At 41.2% G+C, this 17129-nt stretch overlaps 1 protein-coding gene across 7 annotated transcripts; it reads left to right on the top strand.

Moving 5' to 3' along the window:
• The first annotated feature begins 2320 nt into the window (after positions 1-2320).
• Positions 2321-15707, top strand: LOC134618133 (TELO2-interacting protein 1 homolog). 7 transcript variants are annotated; one of them, XR_010091799.1, is made up of 9 exons: positions 2321-2350; positions 3248-3365; positions 3475-3682; positions 4121-4351; positions 4601-4742; positions 5189-5356; positions 6209-6319; positions 6409-6433; positions 9338-9411. XR_010091799.1 is itself a non-coding variant. In XM_063463424.1 (7 exons), exons 2-7 carry the CDS (start codon positions 6467-6469, stop codon positions 14857-14859), a joined length of 891 nt encoding a protein of 296 aa, XP_063319494.1. In that variant the 5' UTR covers positions 6225-6319; positions 6409-6466; the 3' UTR covers positions 14860-15707. The 7 variants fall into 7 exon arrangements, 2 of the variants coding, with proteins under 2 accessions (XP_063319494.1, XP_063319496.1); XR_010091797.1 differs by lacking the exon at positions 9338-9411 and adding an exon at positions 8876-8984 and having other exon boundaries at positions 6409-6589; XR_010091798.1 differs by lacking the exon at positions 9338-9411 and adding an exon at positions 8876-8982.
• The last annotated feature ends 1422 nt before the right edge of the window (positions 15708-17129 follow it).

The raw sequence follows: 17129 nt of genomic DNA, 5'->3' as shown, positions 1-17129 counted from the left end.
TTTTCTGAGAGACTTAACAAAGTAAAAGGTTTGATTATTCAATTCTCTGTTAATTCAACTCAGTGTTTATATAAGTAAACATAAACTATGGGGGTGTCCAAATTCAGAGGCTGCATCCTGCTGAGGCCACATTTGTAGGCCGATTACGTCACAGCGATGCAACGAAGGCTGTCCAAATTCGTAGACTCCTCTAAATGCAGCCGACAAATGCGTCCTCCTTTTCCCCAGATTTGAAGGATGCGTCGGGTATATCCATCGTGACCCACCATATCCCACAATTCATAGCATGCCCCAGCCGGCGGCAGCCACTTAGTTTTAATATTACTCTTATTACTCTTTCTGGGTGTGCAGACACAGGCAGCTATACAGCCAACTTCTGTGTTCTAGGCTTCAGTTCATTTCATCTCATTTTACTCACTGATCTGAACCTCTTCAGGTCCTGGGTTTGGTGCAGCAGTGCAGTTGGTTATACTAATGGCTTATCAAAGGTCGTTGTATGTGAAATTCTATTTTATGTATTTGGAAGCAGTAATTAGCAAATACCTTGGAAGTGTTTCACAGAGCTGTTGAATATATCCATCAAAATGTTCTGACATCTTTAACACAAGCTGAAAATCTGAACCTTTTTGAGTGAGGATTCTTTCCATTACTGATATCAGGTCAGTGTAACTAATAAACTGACACTTCTCGTAGGACAAAAACAGTGACATGTTGTCCTCTGGTCTGTGCTCTTCTCAGGAGTTGGAAATGCTGAAGGAAGTGTCAGAAGCTTGTGAGTCCCTGAGCGAGGAGAAAAGCGGTTTCAAACACAGCCTCACTACTGGAGCCGAGGAGAGAAGCACACATTACGTAAGTCAGTTTTAATACTCACACTCGTATTTGGAGTTTCTTACATTTTGTTTATTATTTGTTTCTTCTTCTTTTTCTTTCTCCACTAGCTGATCAACTGAAGAAGGTTATGAGGTGAATTGGAGACTTTCTCTCTCAGCTTGATTCATGATGTCGTTTAGAGTGATAAGACTCATCAAAATCACAGAGGAGGGTCTGAGCTATGGTGGTGTTGAGACACAGACAACACAGCTTGGAAGTGTTTCACAGAAGTGTAAAGGACAGACAGAGGTGTGTGGTCACTGCAGTCACCATGACACAGACTCCCTGATTTAATCCGAGCATGACTGACATGTTGGGCAAGTTTGTCTAATTCTTTTTTATGTAAAACAGAAAAGTGTCACTGTTAAATTGGTGAGTCGAGATTTTTTTACGTAATTTTTTTTTGAGAAATCATGGGTGACATTAAACAGGCAGTTGCAGAGCTTCTATGTTTAACACTCACTTTGTTCCTTTATAGAAGGAAATTATTTCAGCAGCAGAGCAAAGTGTTTTTTGGACAATAAATGTAAAGTATAACAGAGAATTTGATATGAATGTGTGTGCACATAACAGAAAACTAGGGAAAGAACCAATTTTAAATCTTTAAGCACTTTGTTACTAGCAGCCTGTCACAAAAACACATTTTGTATAGTGTGTTTTTTTTTTTAATCTGAATAAAATGTATACAAATGTGTGTGATTAATCACAATGTGTTAGTGTGTAATCACCCTGAGACATGCATGCCTGTCTGCTAGCGTCAGATCTAAAGCCATTTCTGATTTGGAGGTGCAGGCTGCAGATTCTGTCCAGATTATCCCAGCTCTCGTCACTAAACATCCAGTCTTCACTTATCAAATGTGTAAAATTCAAGGCTGGTCCTTAAAAGCTCCCAACAACACAAAAAGTGCATAGCCACACAAGTCCCAGCGTTTCCCACAGCAGCAGCAGCAGCAGCAGCTGTGAAAAGAAAGTGGAGAAAGGATGAATGAGTCTGTGCTTATCGGCTCTCCGCTCTCCCCCAAGCTGGCGTTGTTCTTGGTAGCCATGACAACGGAGATAGTCCCAGCTTTCTAAATAAAGGCCCCAACACCCCAAAAAAGAAAGAAAAAGAGATCGGGATTCCCTGCGCAGGCCAGGAATCCCCCTAGCAGACCGAAGCTACAGACAGGATTCGGAATGAGTGAGAATTGAACCATCGACTGTCTGTGCTTCAACCTGCCAGGGGCCGGCAAGTGCTCTGCGCCACCTGGCGGCCGTGTAATTCGTGCAAATTTAATATATTTGACTTCTCTGAATACGAATTATTTTTGAAAAAGAAAAATAATAATTTTAATGTAAGGCAAAACATGTATGGTGCTCGGTAAAGATGACACGCCGACTCACTTCTTCTTCTTTTTTTTTCTTTTTTTTTTTTTGTTTGAGAAAGTTTGTTTTCGTATTAAACCAGTGTCAGTGACGTCATTCTACGCGACTACCACAGGTAAGGAAAAGCCTGAATCTGTAGATCTTTTTCTTTTATTTTTGTTGTCTAAAACACAAAAATCCCGAAACAGTCAGCTCACAAAGTTGCAGGTTGGTGGCAATTTGGCAGAACAGCCAATGACTTAAAGCATTTAGTTGCATATGTCTTGCCACAAGACATGTGCGCTAAGCTAGCTAAATTAGTTTCTGTTAGCGAATCAAGTTTAAGCTCCTCACATATCATCATCCAGGGTACAGTCATATGCTCATGAGGAGATCCCATGCAGGCAACGTAACAAGTTAAATATGCACTAATTTGAAGCTATTTCCTAATATCTAACCATTATGATAAATGTTTGCCTGCGACTGACACAGCCAACACAAATGTCATTGAAAAAAACAAAACCCTGTGATAACATGTTTTTGTTTTTCTAGAATAGAAGAACCACATTTTAAAAAGCCAGTAGGAATAAATCTTTGTTGTTACTGCATGATTAGAATGAAGTAACAACAAGTCTGGCTGGAATAAGAAGTGGTAATCTGCGTACTGTGCTAGTGATCTGCATAATTCACCTTAGATGGTCATCTGTTTGGATGGCTGAAGTCGGCTAACGACACAGCTAATTTCATCAGGCTGCTTATGAAACATCTAAAATGATAGATGGTTAACTACACAACGGAAGCAACAGCATTACAATCACTTGATTTAATTAAAGATTTTCCCCCAAACTTTTGATCCAAATGAGCAAAGTACTGCAACCATCTGAACCTTCTAGGTGTTACATGTTACAGTGTTGCACTCTGGCCAGCTTTAAAAATGGAAAACTCTTTGTGTGGTTTACTCGGTTCTGTAAATGAGGCTCCTTTCATTTGTGAGACTGTTGTTCTTCTCTTCCCTTTTGTCCACCCTTACAAGGTGAAGGTGCTGCCCACCCATGATGCCAGCAAGGTGCGTGCAAGTGGATCCGGCCTTAAAACCACTGGAGTGCCCACCTCTCTGCCAGTGAAGTTCAACATTGATGCCAAAGATGCAGGTGAGGGACTGCTGGCAGTGCAGATCACTGTGAGTGCATGAACGTGGACCACACAATAATGTAATCAAAGCGCTGATATTTAGGTAACAGTTTTTGTTTTCTCCTGAAGGACCCAGACGGGAAGCCCAAGAAGCAAATATCTGTGACAACCATGATGGGACCTACCCGGTGTCTTATGTGCCAGACATGACTGACAGATACGCCACACTCATTAAGTACGGAGGAGACGAGATCCCTTATTCACCCTACTGAATCAGGGCTCTGCCCACCCGAGATGCCAGCAAGTGCACTGTCACTGAATGTTGTCCAGTGGCCAGGTAGGACTCACTTCCTTGGTTGCTTATACAACTTTTAGTTGGCCCTTTAGGTCACTTGATCCATGACTTGAGTAAGCACTGTCCTGTTGAGTTTGTGGGCTCAGATGACAGTTATTGTAGAAAGGATGTGAAATCATGTTTTAGTTTTTTGTAAATTATAGTCAAACATACAATGAACTGGGGTATTCTCTTTGGTTAACAGAGCAATGCGATAATAAAAGTGGACAAAGCACATCGAGTTGCCACAAATATCTTAGTATATCACACAGTTTACATAGTCGAAAAGGAGTATAAAGAAGTTTACACTTACAGTGGGGCAAAAAATGAGGTGACCAAATACTTATTTTCCACCATAATTTGCAAATCAATTCTTTAAAACTCAGACAAGTTAGAGGTACACCTATGATGAAAATTACAGGCCTCTCTCATCTTTTTAAGTGGGAGAACTTTCTTTCATCATCAACATCTGCATCCACGATCCACCAGCTCAACAGCAACATCTGTCAGCTGTGCATCCAACTCGAGGCCTTCGCCTGCTGTGCTCAGGCTCTGGGCCGCGATTTCCGTCCCTTGTTGACGACCTCGCTGTATCCTGTGCTGGAGAAAGCTGGTGAGGAGACGCTGCTGGTCAGCCAGGCGGCGCTGAGCTCCATATGGAACATCAATAAGGTCTGTGGATACGCTTCCCTGAAGGAACTGATCAGTGAGAACTCTGACTACCTGCTTAATGACATATCACTCAACCTTCAGAGACTCAGCCAGCATCCACAGGTTGTTATGACGTGTTTTTGTTTTTAACCCAAAATGGACACAGAAATAACTGTTGGAGGGTTTACCCGATTTCCTCCTTGATCTGCTTAAGCCTGTGCTGCCCTGAGCTTGTACTGTATTTCATTATAATCCTGTTTTGTTGGCCAGGCTCCACCGGTGTTGACAGTTCTGTTGACTCACTCTGACTGCAGCCTGCTGGTCGGGGACATCGTTCAGGATCTGGATCTCAGCTACGAGCGCACAGCTGCTCTTTTCTGCTCCGCGCTGCACGCGCTCATGAAGGCACTGGGTAAGATTTCAACAGTGATGTCAGCTTGAGTCTCACGTATACTGGGAGTCAAAGAGGACAAGGAAGAAAATGTGACTCATTGCATGCTCTGCCACATTTTTTTTATGTTGCTTAACTTTGTTTTCTGCAGTGCCCTTCAAAGTTTCTATCAAGGAGTACACTTCAGGATGTATAATTTGCTCGTTATGAAATTGTCAGTATCTTTGGAAACATTTAATACATCGTGATGGTTTAATTGCTGAGTCGTTTTCTGTTGTAGAATTAATATTCATAATAATATTCATACAGAAGTTTTACAAGCCCTCGCAGTAAAAATGTATGAATTAAATGTTACTGATGGGCTCTTTTCAAAAACATCAGCGTCTGTGTCACACTGATTTTGATCAACTGACTTATTTTATTGTAACCAAACCTATGCTCATATTGTTGCCTTGTTTTTCCTTTAGCGAGGTGGTTTCCTTCCACTTGTAGCAGGACCAGTACGTCTGCCAGCTCCAGGAAAAGCTCCAGTGACCAGGAAGACCTCAGCATTCGCCAATTCCTGCTGAATTACCGCAAACAGAAAGAAGTGGCAGAGGGCATTGGAATAGAGGACGATGACACCGAAGACAGAGGTAATAGGTCTGTCTAAGGGCCAGTGGAATATAAGCTATAGGCAATGTTCCCTCTAAGCTGCGCACGTGCGCAATTGCGCACTGCTGGCACAGTCTCTGCGCACAGAAAATCTGCGTTGCGCACAAAAAAAAAAAACTGACAGTACCTGAATTGAAATTAAAATTAATACTTTAACAATTCTGTTTTGCAGTGTGAGTCAGTAAGTGACTGGCTGCTCCCATATGGGATTAGAACGATGCCACCTTATCCCATAGTCCAGCCAATAATGCGATTCACATTCGTATATACGCAGCCAATCAACGTAGTTGACAGGCTATGACAGCGTCCTTATGTGCCGACACCGGTGTTTTAGCTAGCAAAGCGGCGTGGCTGATGTGGAGTGAAGCCACGTAAATGACAACGTGTACAACCATTGGAGGTGCGAGCAGGAGAGACGGAACAATTGACGGGACAAGTGTGGACTTCATACCAGTTTTTAAATTGTGTTGATAGGCCACGTAAAACCAGAGTTGTGATATAAAAAAAATGCAATGTTTGGTTTTCTTCCTGAATACTATCGTTGTTTATATTTACTGCGGGAAGAAACGGTAAAAACGGCGTTTTATAAGAAAAAAAGCTCGAAAGCACTCTCCGCCTGTCAGCAAAAACAAAACCCCCCGCCTCCCCTTTCATATTCGTCCAAAAAAGTACCATGTCGACCTTCTGACATCTTTAACACAAGCTGAAAATCTGAACCTTTTTGAGTGAGGATTCTTTCCATTACTGATATCAGGTCAGTGTAACTAATAAACTGACACTTCTCGTAGGACAAAAACAGTGACATGTTGTCCTCTGGTCTGTGCTCTTCTCAGGAGTTGGAAATGCTGAAGGAAGTGTCAGAAGCTTGTGAGTCCCTGAGCGAGGAGAAAAGCGGTTTCAAACACAGCCTCACTACTGGAGCCGAGGAGAGAAGCACACATTACGTAAGTCAGTTTTAATACTCACACTCGTATTTGGAGTTTCTTACATTTTGTTTATTATTTGTTTCTTCTTCTTTTTCTTTCTCCACTAGCTGATCAACTGAAGAAGGTTATGAGGTGAATTGGAGACTTTCTCTCTCAGCTTGATTCATGATGTCGTTTAGAGTGATAAGACTCATCAAAATCACAGAGGAGGGTCTGAGCTATGGTGGTGTTGAGACACAGACAACACAGCTTGGAAGTGTTTCACAGAAGTGTAAAGGACAGACAGAGGTGTGTGGTCACTGCAGTCACCATGACACAGACTCCCTGATTTAATCCGAGCATGACTGACATGTTGGGCAAGTTTGTCTAATTCTTTTTTATGTAAAACAGAAAAGTGTCACTGTTAAATTGGTGAGTCGAGATTTTTTTACGTAATTTTTTTTTGAGAAATCATGGGTGACATTAAACAGGCAGTTGCAGAGCTTCTATGTTTAACACTCACTTTGTTCCTTTATAGAAGGAAATTATTTCAGCAGCAGAGCAAAGTGTTTTTTGGACAATAAATGTAAAGTATAACAGAGAATTTGATACTTTAACCTCACTACATTTATTTCATAGCTCAGAGTTCTAGTTATTCAAAGATGAGAATTTAGATGTGAAATTGAACCTTTAAGTGACTAGTGCTTTGAGAACTGCCATCAGTTACACAATGAAGTTCATTTACGTACAGGTTATTGTATTAGTAATGCTATATTGTACATAGAGACAGAATATGACATGAAGGGCTACTGACCACAGAAAAGTAAAAGGTAACTGGGCCGATAGACTAACGGGAGAGAAACAAGCTTTCTGTGATTCTATTTGTGTTTTTTTGTGGTAATCTTGGATATCTTAGGTTGTCTCATTACTGTCATATATGTCCTATCATTAAAACACTGGCTTCTAACAACTAACAGTGTCTCGAAAATAATTTAATAAATAAACAAATAATATGGATGCATGACTCAAATGCATGACTTTTAACTTGTGTATTTTTTAGGCTGAACACTGCTGCTAATGCGACTTAGGTAAATGGTTTCAGGCTCTCCCCTCCTGAGTTTGAGAAACGTTCAGGATCAGAAAATGTGTGACTCACAGGTGCTGTAGCGTATGGCCACAGCTTCACTCTGAGCTCCATCTCCATAGAGTGCAGACAGTGATATCTGATACTCCTTAAGACACAGGACAACAGTTTATTGACATATTGTATTTTTACTTCATAATATGTACTCCAACAATCCAATAGTTCTTCCCCACCTGTCTCAGGTTGCCTCCACTTAGTGAGGTAAGAAACATCATCATCAGCTGCAGCTTCCCAGTCACTGTCTGAGAAATTAGTTACCCTAAGGTCAGAAGGAGGAGGCACCTTCACTAGAAGAAAAGAATAAAAATGAGAAAGCTACATTTTGACATCTTTCATTATTAATAACATTTACAGTACTGTGCAAAAGTCGTGAGCCACACGCTGAAGTATTTCTTTGGACATTATCTGGTTTTTCCACTCCTTTTTAGTCCAGTTCTTGTACCTGGCCATTTTCTGAGTAATGTTTTTTGTTTGTTTGTGCAAACACTTTGCACTGACCATTATTGGAGAATTAAAAAGCACCTAAGTCAAGGAATGTGTGTGCACATAACAGAAAACTTGGGAAAGAACCAATTTTAAATCTTTAAGCACTTTGTTACTAGCAGCCTGTCACAAAAACACATTTTGTATAGTGTGGTTATTTTTTTAATCTGAATAAAATGTATAAAAATGTGTGTGATTAATCACAATGTGTTAGTGTGTAATCACCCTGAGACATGCATGCCTGTCTGCTAGCGTCAGATCTAAAGCCATTTCTGATTTGGAGATGCAGGCTGCAGATTCTGTCCAGATTATCCCAGCTCTCGTCACTAAACATCCAGTCTTCACTTATCAAATGTGTAAAATTCAAGGCTGGTCCTTAAAAGCTCCCAACAACACAAAAAGTGCATAGCCACACAAGTCCCAGCGTTTCCCACAGCAGCAGCAGCAGCAGCAGCTGTGAAAAGAAAGTGGAGAAAGGATGAATGAGTCTGTGCTTATCGGCTCTCCGCTCTCCCCCAAGCTGGCGTTGTTCTTGGTAGCCATGACAACGGAGATAGTCCCAGCTTTCTAAATAAAGGCCCCAACACCCCAAAAAAGAAAGAAAAAGAGATCGGGATTCCCTGCGCAGGCCAGGAATCCCCCTAGCAGACCGAAGCTACAGACAGGATTCGGAATGAGTGATTGAGTGAGAATTGAACCATCGACTGTCTGTGCTTCAACCTGCCAGGGGCCGGCAAGTGCTCTGCGCCAGAAAGAACTGGCAGAGGGCATTGGAATAGAGGACGATGACACCGAAGACCGAGGTAATAGGTCTGTCTAAGGGCCAGTGGAATATAAGCTATAGGTTGTAGTGGTGGTTATATTAGATTCAGAGTGTAGAGGAGATGGATCATTGTAATTAAGAGTCATAGAAATCTGAACCTCACTGCTAAACTGGCGGTCTAACTGTACATGTGCTGCCATTGCAGAGGTCCCTCCCACTGAGTGTGAGGATGTGGAAGATATTGGTAGTCCTGATGTGAAAGCAGAGCTTCCCTCCCACCTCAGCATCACTAAGGATGTTAAGGAGCGCTGCATTCATCTGCTGTCTGATCCCAGCCTCAGGCTCCGACTCAAGGTAGTTTTATGTAGAGTCAACTGTTGGACTAATAACAAAAATAATCATTCTTGTGAAGGTAGGACCGCCAGCGTTGGTACAATTCATCCTGTCAGAACTGTGTGGATGACTGTTCAGTGGTGTAATGCTCATCAAGGAAAAACATTCAGTCTGGTCCAGGAGTGAAACAGAAATAAGTCACGTCTGTGCTGAAGTCGTGCCTGCTCAGGAGTTTGGGCTCTCAATGAAGACCTCAGTAATTAGTTTCAGCTCACATATAATCAGGATCAAAACAGAGATAATTGTTAGGCGTGTTGTGCGTCTTTGTCTTTAGGTACTGGACGTGCTGGAGTTGTGCGTTCAGGTGCTGAGTGAGAGGGAAAATGAACTGCTGCCTATGGCTCATCGCTGCTGGCCAGCACTCCTGCAGAGACTCACAGCCGATGACCCATTAGCAGTCCTCAGAGCCTTCAGGGTAAGTAAAACAAACCTCTCTTTTCATTACATGAGTCAAAATTATTCAAGTCGTCTTTAGTTTTAAACTCTTAATAGTGAAAGAATGAAAGATGGTGCCCAACAACAGTCTTATTTCATTCAGAAATAGTTCTATTATTTTCTTCTTTGGGTTGTAATGTGAAGACTCTTGAAACTAACATTTCTTCTATCAGCACAGAAAAATCACCGTGTGGATGCCTTCTTAGAGGCTGCTTTTCAAACTGTCTCAGAGAATCACAAAGTAGGACTTTGTGATAAATGAAGCTGATAGTTTTTTGTGATCTTTGGTACAAGTGTCAGCTGATTCAACTTGTCGGTGTAAATTAGGCTACTCGTCAGCTCCTGTCATCAGCTGGAATATTTTTAAATTTGTTATTCATATTTTCATTGATGAACTGACAAGTACAGACACGTTAAGTCTGTAAACAGTCATTTATTCACTCAGAGCTGCTGCTGGGAAATTGTTTCATCAGCTTTTGGATATATACGAGTTTTGTAAATACTACAATTCATCCATGAGTATACAACGGGAAGGTTTTATTGAATTTTGACTGCTTGCTGCTTTTGTCAAAGAAATCATTGAAGCTCCTTCCCCACCAGGTGGCGGTCTCGTATAACAATGAAAATCAACCATCGGTATCATCATCAGGGCATCTCTGTTTTATTATAAAAACCTTAAACTGTGAAACAGTTCGACATCCTAAACATGTTGATGATGTTGTTTCTAAAAATGCCTCTTCACTGTGGCAGCTCTGTGATTCAACATATTTTAAACATGACTTTGATGATACGGACCACAGTCAGCTGTGCCAGCAGGATGCTGCTCAGGTCCAAACTGCACACACAGCTACGACTGCAAGCAGCTCTGCTTATACCCAACTGAGAAACGTGATTGTTCAATCAGCGAATGCGAAGCCATTTAATTGATAAGCTCATAGAAGTTGTTGTTTTTGTGTTTGTGTTTTTGGAAGCCTCTGTGTTCTTTTTGTATATTTTTATTAGGTGGCAGAGGAAAAATGTTTAACACATTCTCTGCATGCTGCAGCTGCAATAGAATCAGAAGAGTTTATTAATCCCTTAAGGAAATTCTGTGGTTACAGTTGCTCCAAGACAATAAGAACAGTAAGTGGCTGAACAAAATTAAACAACACAATATATCACACAGTTACAAAATATAATAAATAGCTCTAATATATACACATAACTCAGTTATAAATGTCCAAAAATATTACAGAGGTGAAATAAATATCATTGGCATTTTACGCAAAACTTTAAAGACTTTGGGTAATCTCAGTCTCTCACTGAACGTGGGGGGGGGGGGATTGTATAGTTTGGTTACAACAGTTTAAATCAGATTTAGTACTGACTTTAGTACAAACCGGATTCCAAAAAAGTTGGGACACTAAACAAATTGTGAATAAAAACTGAAAAACTGAATGCAATGATGTGGAGATGGCAAATGTCAATATTTGATTCAGAATAGAACATAAATCACGGAACAAAAGTTGAAACTGAGAAAATTTATCATCTGAAGGGAAAAATATGGTGATTCAAAATGTCATGGTGTCAACAAATCCCAAAAAAGTTGGGACAAGGCCATTTTCACCACTGTGTGGCATCTCCCCTTCTTCTTACAACACTCAACAGACGTCTGGGGACCGAGGAGACCAGTTTCTCAAGTTTAGCAATAGGAATGCTCTCCCATTCGTGTCTAATACAGGCCTCTAACTGTTCAATCGTCTTGGGCCTTCTTTGTCGCACCTTCCTCTTTATGATGCGCCAAATGTTCTCTATAGGTGAAAGATCTGGACTGCAGACTGGCCATTTCAGTACCCGGATCCTTCTCCTACGCAGCCATGATGTTGTGATTGATGCAGAATGTGGTCTGGCATTATCTTGCTGAAAAATGCAGGGTCTTCCCTGAAAGAGATGACTTCTGGATGGGAGCATATGTTGTTCTAGAACCTGAATATATTTTTCTGCATTGATGGTGCCTTTCCAGACATGCAAGCTGCCCATGCCACACGCACTCATGCAACCCCATACCATCAGAGACGCAGGCTTCTGAACTGAGCGTTGATAACAACTTGGGTTGTCCTTGTCCTTGTCCTTGGTCCGGATGACATGGCGTCCCACATTTCCAAAAAGAACTTGGAATCGTGACCCGTCTGACCACAGAACAGTCTTCCATTTTGCCACACTCCATTTTACATGATCCCTGGCCCAGTGGAAACGCCTGAGCTTGTGGATCTTGCTTAGAAATGGCTTCTTCTTTGCACTGTAGAGTTTCAGCTGGCAACGGCGGATGGCACGGTGGATTGTGTTCACTGACAATGATTTCTGGAAGTATTCCTGAGCCCATTCTGTGATTTCCTTTACAGTAGCATTCCTGTTTGTGGTGCAGTGTCGTTTAAGGGCCCGGAGATCACGGGCATCCAGTATGGGTTTACGCCTTTGACCCTTACGCACAGAGATTGTTCCAGATTCTCTGAATCTTCGGATGATGTTATGCACAGTTGATGGTGATAACTGCAAAGTCTTTGCAATTTTTCGCTGGGTAACACCTTTCTGATATTGCTCCACTATCTTTCTGCGCAACATTGTGGGAATTGGTGATCCTCTACCCATCTTGGCTTCTGAGAGACACTGCCACTCTGAGAAGCTCTTTTTATACCCAGTCATGTTGCCAATTAACCTAATTAGTGTTAATTGGTCTTCCAGCTCTTCGTTATGCTCAAATTTACTTTTTCCAGCCTCTTATTGCTACTTGTCCCAACTTTTTTGGGATTTGTTGACACCGTGAAATTTTGAATCAACATATTTTTCCTTTAAAATGATACATTTTCTCGGATTAAACTTTTGATCTGTCATCTACGTTCTATTCTGAATGGAATATTGACATTTGCCATCTCCACATCATTGCATTCAGTTTTTATTCACAATTTGTTTAGTGTCCCAACTTTTTTGGAATCCGGTTTGTACTATGAGCGCAGTGCGGGCTGAACAGTTTTTGAGTTGATGACTTCTGATAGGAAGAGTCTGTTTGTTTATTTTGTTTGTTTCCGTACAGCTGATCAGAGTTAGACTGAGTTACTTTCACCCAATCTCGTTAACAAATAACCTCCTAGGACCTGGCGTCCACGTATGTGGACATCACATGTGTGTTAAACATTTTTCCTCTGCCACCTTTAGTGCCATCTTTAGTACAAACCACTGCATGTCAATTTTACAGTCGTCTAAGGTCCATCACTGGTCTCTCACCATGAGTGTTCACGACAGCCACGAGCCTCTCCCAGATGTTGTTAGATGTTGTCAGAGTCTCAGTACTCACAGCAGCCGCAAGCTTCTCCAAGATGTCATCCGTGCTGCATCTAATGAGTGTGAGGTTATTATACTGTCATATGTTACATTATACTTTTAATCAAAGAATGGTAGAATCATGATACTGCTGTAGGCCACATTACACTTATACTTATTATAGATGGTGTAATCATTATGTAGTTTAGTTTGCATTATACTCCTGACTTAGAAGAAGGTGACAACTATAAGATTTATTAGACTGATTTGTATTACATTATACTGCTGATTTACTGTGAACGAGTTACACTGTTTTATGACATTCCATCCTGCTGATTTATAAAGAGAATACTGTTTGCAGACAATCATGGCCTTGCTTTTCTGATTGTTGGTTTTATGGCTAGGTGGGGGCCACCAGAGGATATAAGAGTTTGAGTAACAGTCTGACATTTTGAGATCTGCTGTGACCCTCTTCATGCACATCTCCTATCCGGATGGTTAATGCTCAAAAGTGTTTATATGGAATAATAATAATAATTGTATGGAATAAAGGGCACGGGGGCTCTCCCGAACCCAGGCTTCTCGTGGAGAAGAGGGCGTCAATTGCATTCAGGGACCAGTTGATCAAATCCGTAATTCTTCTTTTAGGTGTTTGAGAACAGACTGTAAGACTCTTCCAGTGTAAAGGGAGACAAGTAGACAAGACTAGACAGAGACACGAGAAAGCCAAGCAGGAAAGACAAGGGAGAGGGAGAAAGTGTGACCGCCTTCATCAAGAGCCAAACGAGACACAGTTCTGCTCTCTAGGCGAACCAGCCCTTGTCCACCTTCCTCTTTGGGCAAAAAAAGTGCAGCCTGGGGTAACCAGCGTCGGTTATCCCCCCCCCAAAAAAATTGATCCTATCAACAACAAAATCATACTACGACACACACTAATAAACTACATTCACTATGACCTCAATACCTAATACACAGTCCAATATTTCTACAGTGTACTGTTATGAAAACAACAGAATGATGATGACACACTGTGGTAAAGGTTTAGAGGTTTATTTGCAGATAGTTATGAATACAGGATAAACACTGTGGGCTCCAGGAGACGGGGCAGAGGTAGTGAAGGTTGTCTGAAGGCACACTCAGACACTGTCACAGAAGGTTGCGGAGATCCGTAACGTTGAAACGTCTGCACAGAAACAGAGAGTGAGCAAAGGCAAGAACTGATGGAAAATGTGACATGACTGTGGCATGATACCTTGGTAATGCAATGATCTGGTTGTTTAGAAGCCAGCGTGAAGACCTCATGAGGAACAGGCGAGTAATCAGCTGATTGTTGACAAGTGACCGAGGGACAGGAAGGTGGAGGAGCATCCCCTAAAAAAGACAAGCACACGGACAACAACACAGGCATACACCGAAAGAGGAGAGAGAGAAAGAAGCAGGCCAGCAAAAGAGGGCAAGGGAACGATGACGTCTACAGAGACCCATTTTCATTTGGTACATCGTGTTACCAGATGTCAGTTTGTGATGTTAGATCCCAACTTGTCAGTCAAGAAACCTTTTTCCAAAGATATCAGCACAAACCAAAATCACTGTGCGGATTAAAAACAGTAAATTGTCGAAGTTTGTGACGGATCATCCCATTTTCTGTTTGTAATCTGATTAAATCAGATGTATAGCACTGCCTGCATTTGTGAGTAGTGTCTCACTGTTGTTCAGTGGGTGCAGCCGTGTTGGGAGAGGGTCGCCATGGCTATAAGCCAGGGCAGCTTCCGGGATGATGGTTCTGGCTCCTATTTGTTTTTACTTACAGGTGATGACGTGAGGGGAGCCGCGGTGGTATCGAGCGACGGACTCCAGTGCAGAATGCTAACTGGGCTGGGATGTGATGGGCCCAGTGGACGGACGAGACTGGGACAGGAGGCTCCTCGTCTGCCTGGCACGAGGCTGGCCTGGACCCCGCTCAGCAAGAGGAATTTCTGTCCAGCTCAAGAACACACAAGGAATATTCGTCCTGGGTTGTGGGACTGGGTGGGATTTTTGTGCACGAAGAGAATTGTATTTTGACCAGTTTTAGAATAATCTTATCTAGTCTCGGTGGCAATTTTAGCATATTGAGAATATTTTATTGTATAATTTATTTCTTAGTATCTGGTTTGTCTTATTCCTGCTGTCCACCTGGTGGAATAAACAGTTTCTGATCAGACAATCACTTCTGTGTTATAATGTTAACTGAAGTTTCTCAGGTCAGATGACCAATAGATGATAAGAAATATACTCTTAGCAATTATTAGAGTTGAAAAGTACTTTGCAAGTCAAAGTACTAAATCGGGTTAGGTTGAGGCTTAATCCTTCACCTTAAATGGTTCAGATTGTCTCTAAATGGATGAATGAAACAATACTTTCCTGTCAAAAACAATATTTTAGTCAGGGCTAGCAGAAAGTTTCATATATATCATGAACATCTTTCCTATTTGTCTTCCTATAGTTTAGTTTCATTTTCTTACCCCACCCCCAACCGGTGGAGGCAGATGGCCGCCCTCCCTGAGCCTGGTTCTGCCGAAAATGGAGTTTTTCCTTCCCACTGTTGCCAAGTTCTTGCTCATAGGGGATCATTTGATTGTTGGGGCTTTCTCTGTATTATTGCACAACCTTTATCTTACCATATATTTCAAGTTTATATGTTGTGAATTGGCTTGATTTAAATCAAACTGAACTGCATTCAATTAAAGCCAAATATAACTTGTAATCGAATCTATTCAAATGTAAAGTCCTCTCACTCAATTTGGACTAGCACTGAAAAACACACTGACATCCTCTGTTTCCCAATTAGCAGATCAGAGGGTGCTGTTTTATTCATGACTCAATACTTGAATGGTTTTATCCTGTTTATAAATAAACATTTTAAAATGACATTGCTTCATTGTATGATTAGTTCTTTGTCTGTGTCAGTCCTTAATACACACACATGTATACAATAATTCTAGTTGCCACAGTCTCCGGAGATCCTATGCTCTGTTTTCTCATACTTTTCTTCACTGTTTACCTCATTCTGCCCAATAAAATGTACATTTTTGTAAACAATGACTTGTTTTATGCCATTAAAAAGAAACATGTCTCCATACGAGGACGTACTTGAAAAGAAAAAGTCACCACTTTGCATTTTACAAATCAAGTAAACAAACACGGGGCTATTTATCATATAACTAACTTTTAGGTATGTGGGATAGAAGGACTGGAGCTTTAAATGTTGTGCCTCCATAATTATTCTAGAGTCTTTACAGTGTTCAGCCCCTGCTGTGATTTGGTTCTACATACATAAACTTGAAGTGAATTAATCCACCTGTTCACAGGAGATCACAGGAAGATGACACCAAACATCAGAAGATCTTATTGTGCGCCACAGTAAAAGGCTGGTTTCTTGGGACTAAAAGCACATAATAAACTACAGCAGAAGCTCACATAAAGCAGGAAATAAGCAGGCAGCACTTCATCTGCTAATGCACGTTTCCCACTTTTATTGTTGCCTCATTCACTAACAGTTCAATGGTGCAAGATTACCATACACAGAATTAGGATATCTGCATGACACATCTGGGGTTAACTGATATTAAATTTCAGAGGGGGAAGGTGGGAAATATCACGGCTAGTTTTGTTTGAAAGGCATCAACAGAAAAACAAACACAGAAAAAAGTGATGAGGTGAAGAAAGACACAATAAGTCTGCTGTCGTTTTAGATGTCACCAGCTACTTTGTATAGTCCTATATCTCTGATATTAAAAAATTAAAATGAGTTAAAATACACCTTTATTTTGATAGAGTTCAGATGGATGCCTAGCATGACTAATGAGTAGATCTCCTCCAAAAAAACAACAGACTTCTAATTCACTCAAACCACTTTCTAATAAAGAGGAAGCACTAATGTAACTCACCTCCTCAGTGGAGGTGCAGGGGTTACATGTTAGGTCTCCTTTTCCTTTCATTTGGTTTAATATGAGTGGAACAACTAAACCGCACAGACTTTATCTGATCAGTTAGTTCAACCTTTTATTAATATGTGCAAAGAGCTGCAAACAAATACATATACATTGCAAACAATAAATACACAATCCAAAATAAAAACACCTCTGCAAATGAAGTGGAAACGTTTGCTCTGGCAGCGCTTCGCATCAACATGTATATGAGGTACATTGCACTTTTGAGACTTGATCTGTGCATAGGTGCATCTTTGATGTGCAGCTCAGAGATCCACAATCCAGCACGTTTCTGTTTCTCTGACTGTCAGGCTGGCTGACCCGAGGTCACGTCAGAGCTTTATTTTTTATCTATATGTAACA

Source organism: Pelmatolapia mariae, linkage group LG20 (assembly GCF_036321145.2).
Source record: "Pelmatolapia mariae isolate MD_Pm_ZW linkage group LG20, Pm_UMD_F_2, whole genome shotgun sequence".
Taxonomy (NCBI): Eukaryota; Metazoa; Chordata; class Actinopteri; order Cichliformes; family Cichlidae; genus Pelmatolapia; species Pelmatolapia mariae.
Note: the sequence above shows the minus strand (reverse complement) of the source record. Positions and strands in the feature narration are given on the sequence as shown.

Excerpts from the sequence above, each read along its gene's own strand:
- LOC134618133 (XM_063463424.1), top strand. The coding sequence starts at position 6,467 with ATGATGTCGTTTAGAGTGATAAGACTCATCAAAATCACAGAGGAGGGT. Across the intron at positions 6,590-8,634 it reads AGTGTAAAGGACAGACAGAG|GGGCCGGCAAGTGCTCTGCG; the intron begins GTGTGTGGTCAC and ends TCAACCTGCCAG. Across the intron at positions 9,025-9,337 it reads GCCTCAGGCTCCGACTCAAG|GTACTGGACGTGCTGGAGTT; the intron begins GTAGTTTTATGT and ends CTTTGTCTTTAG.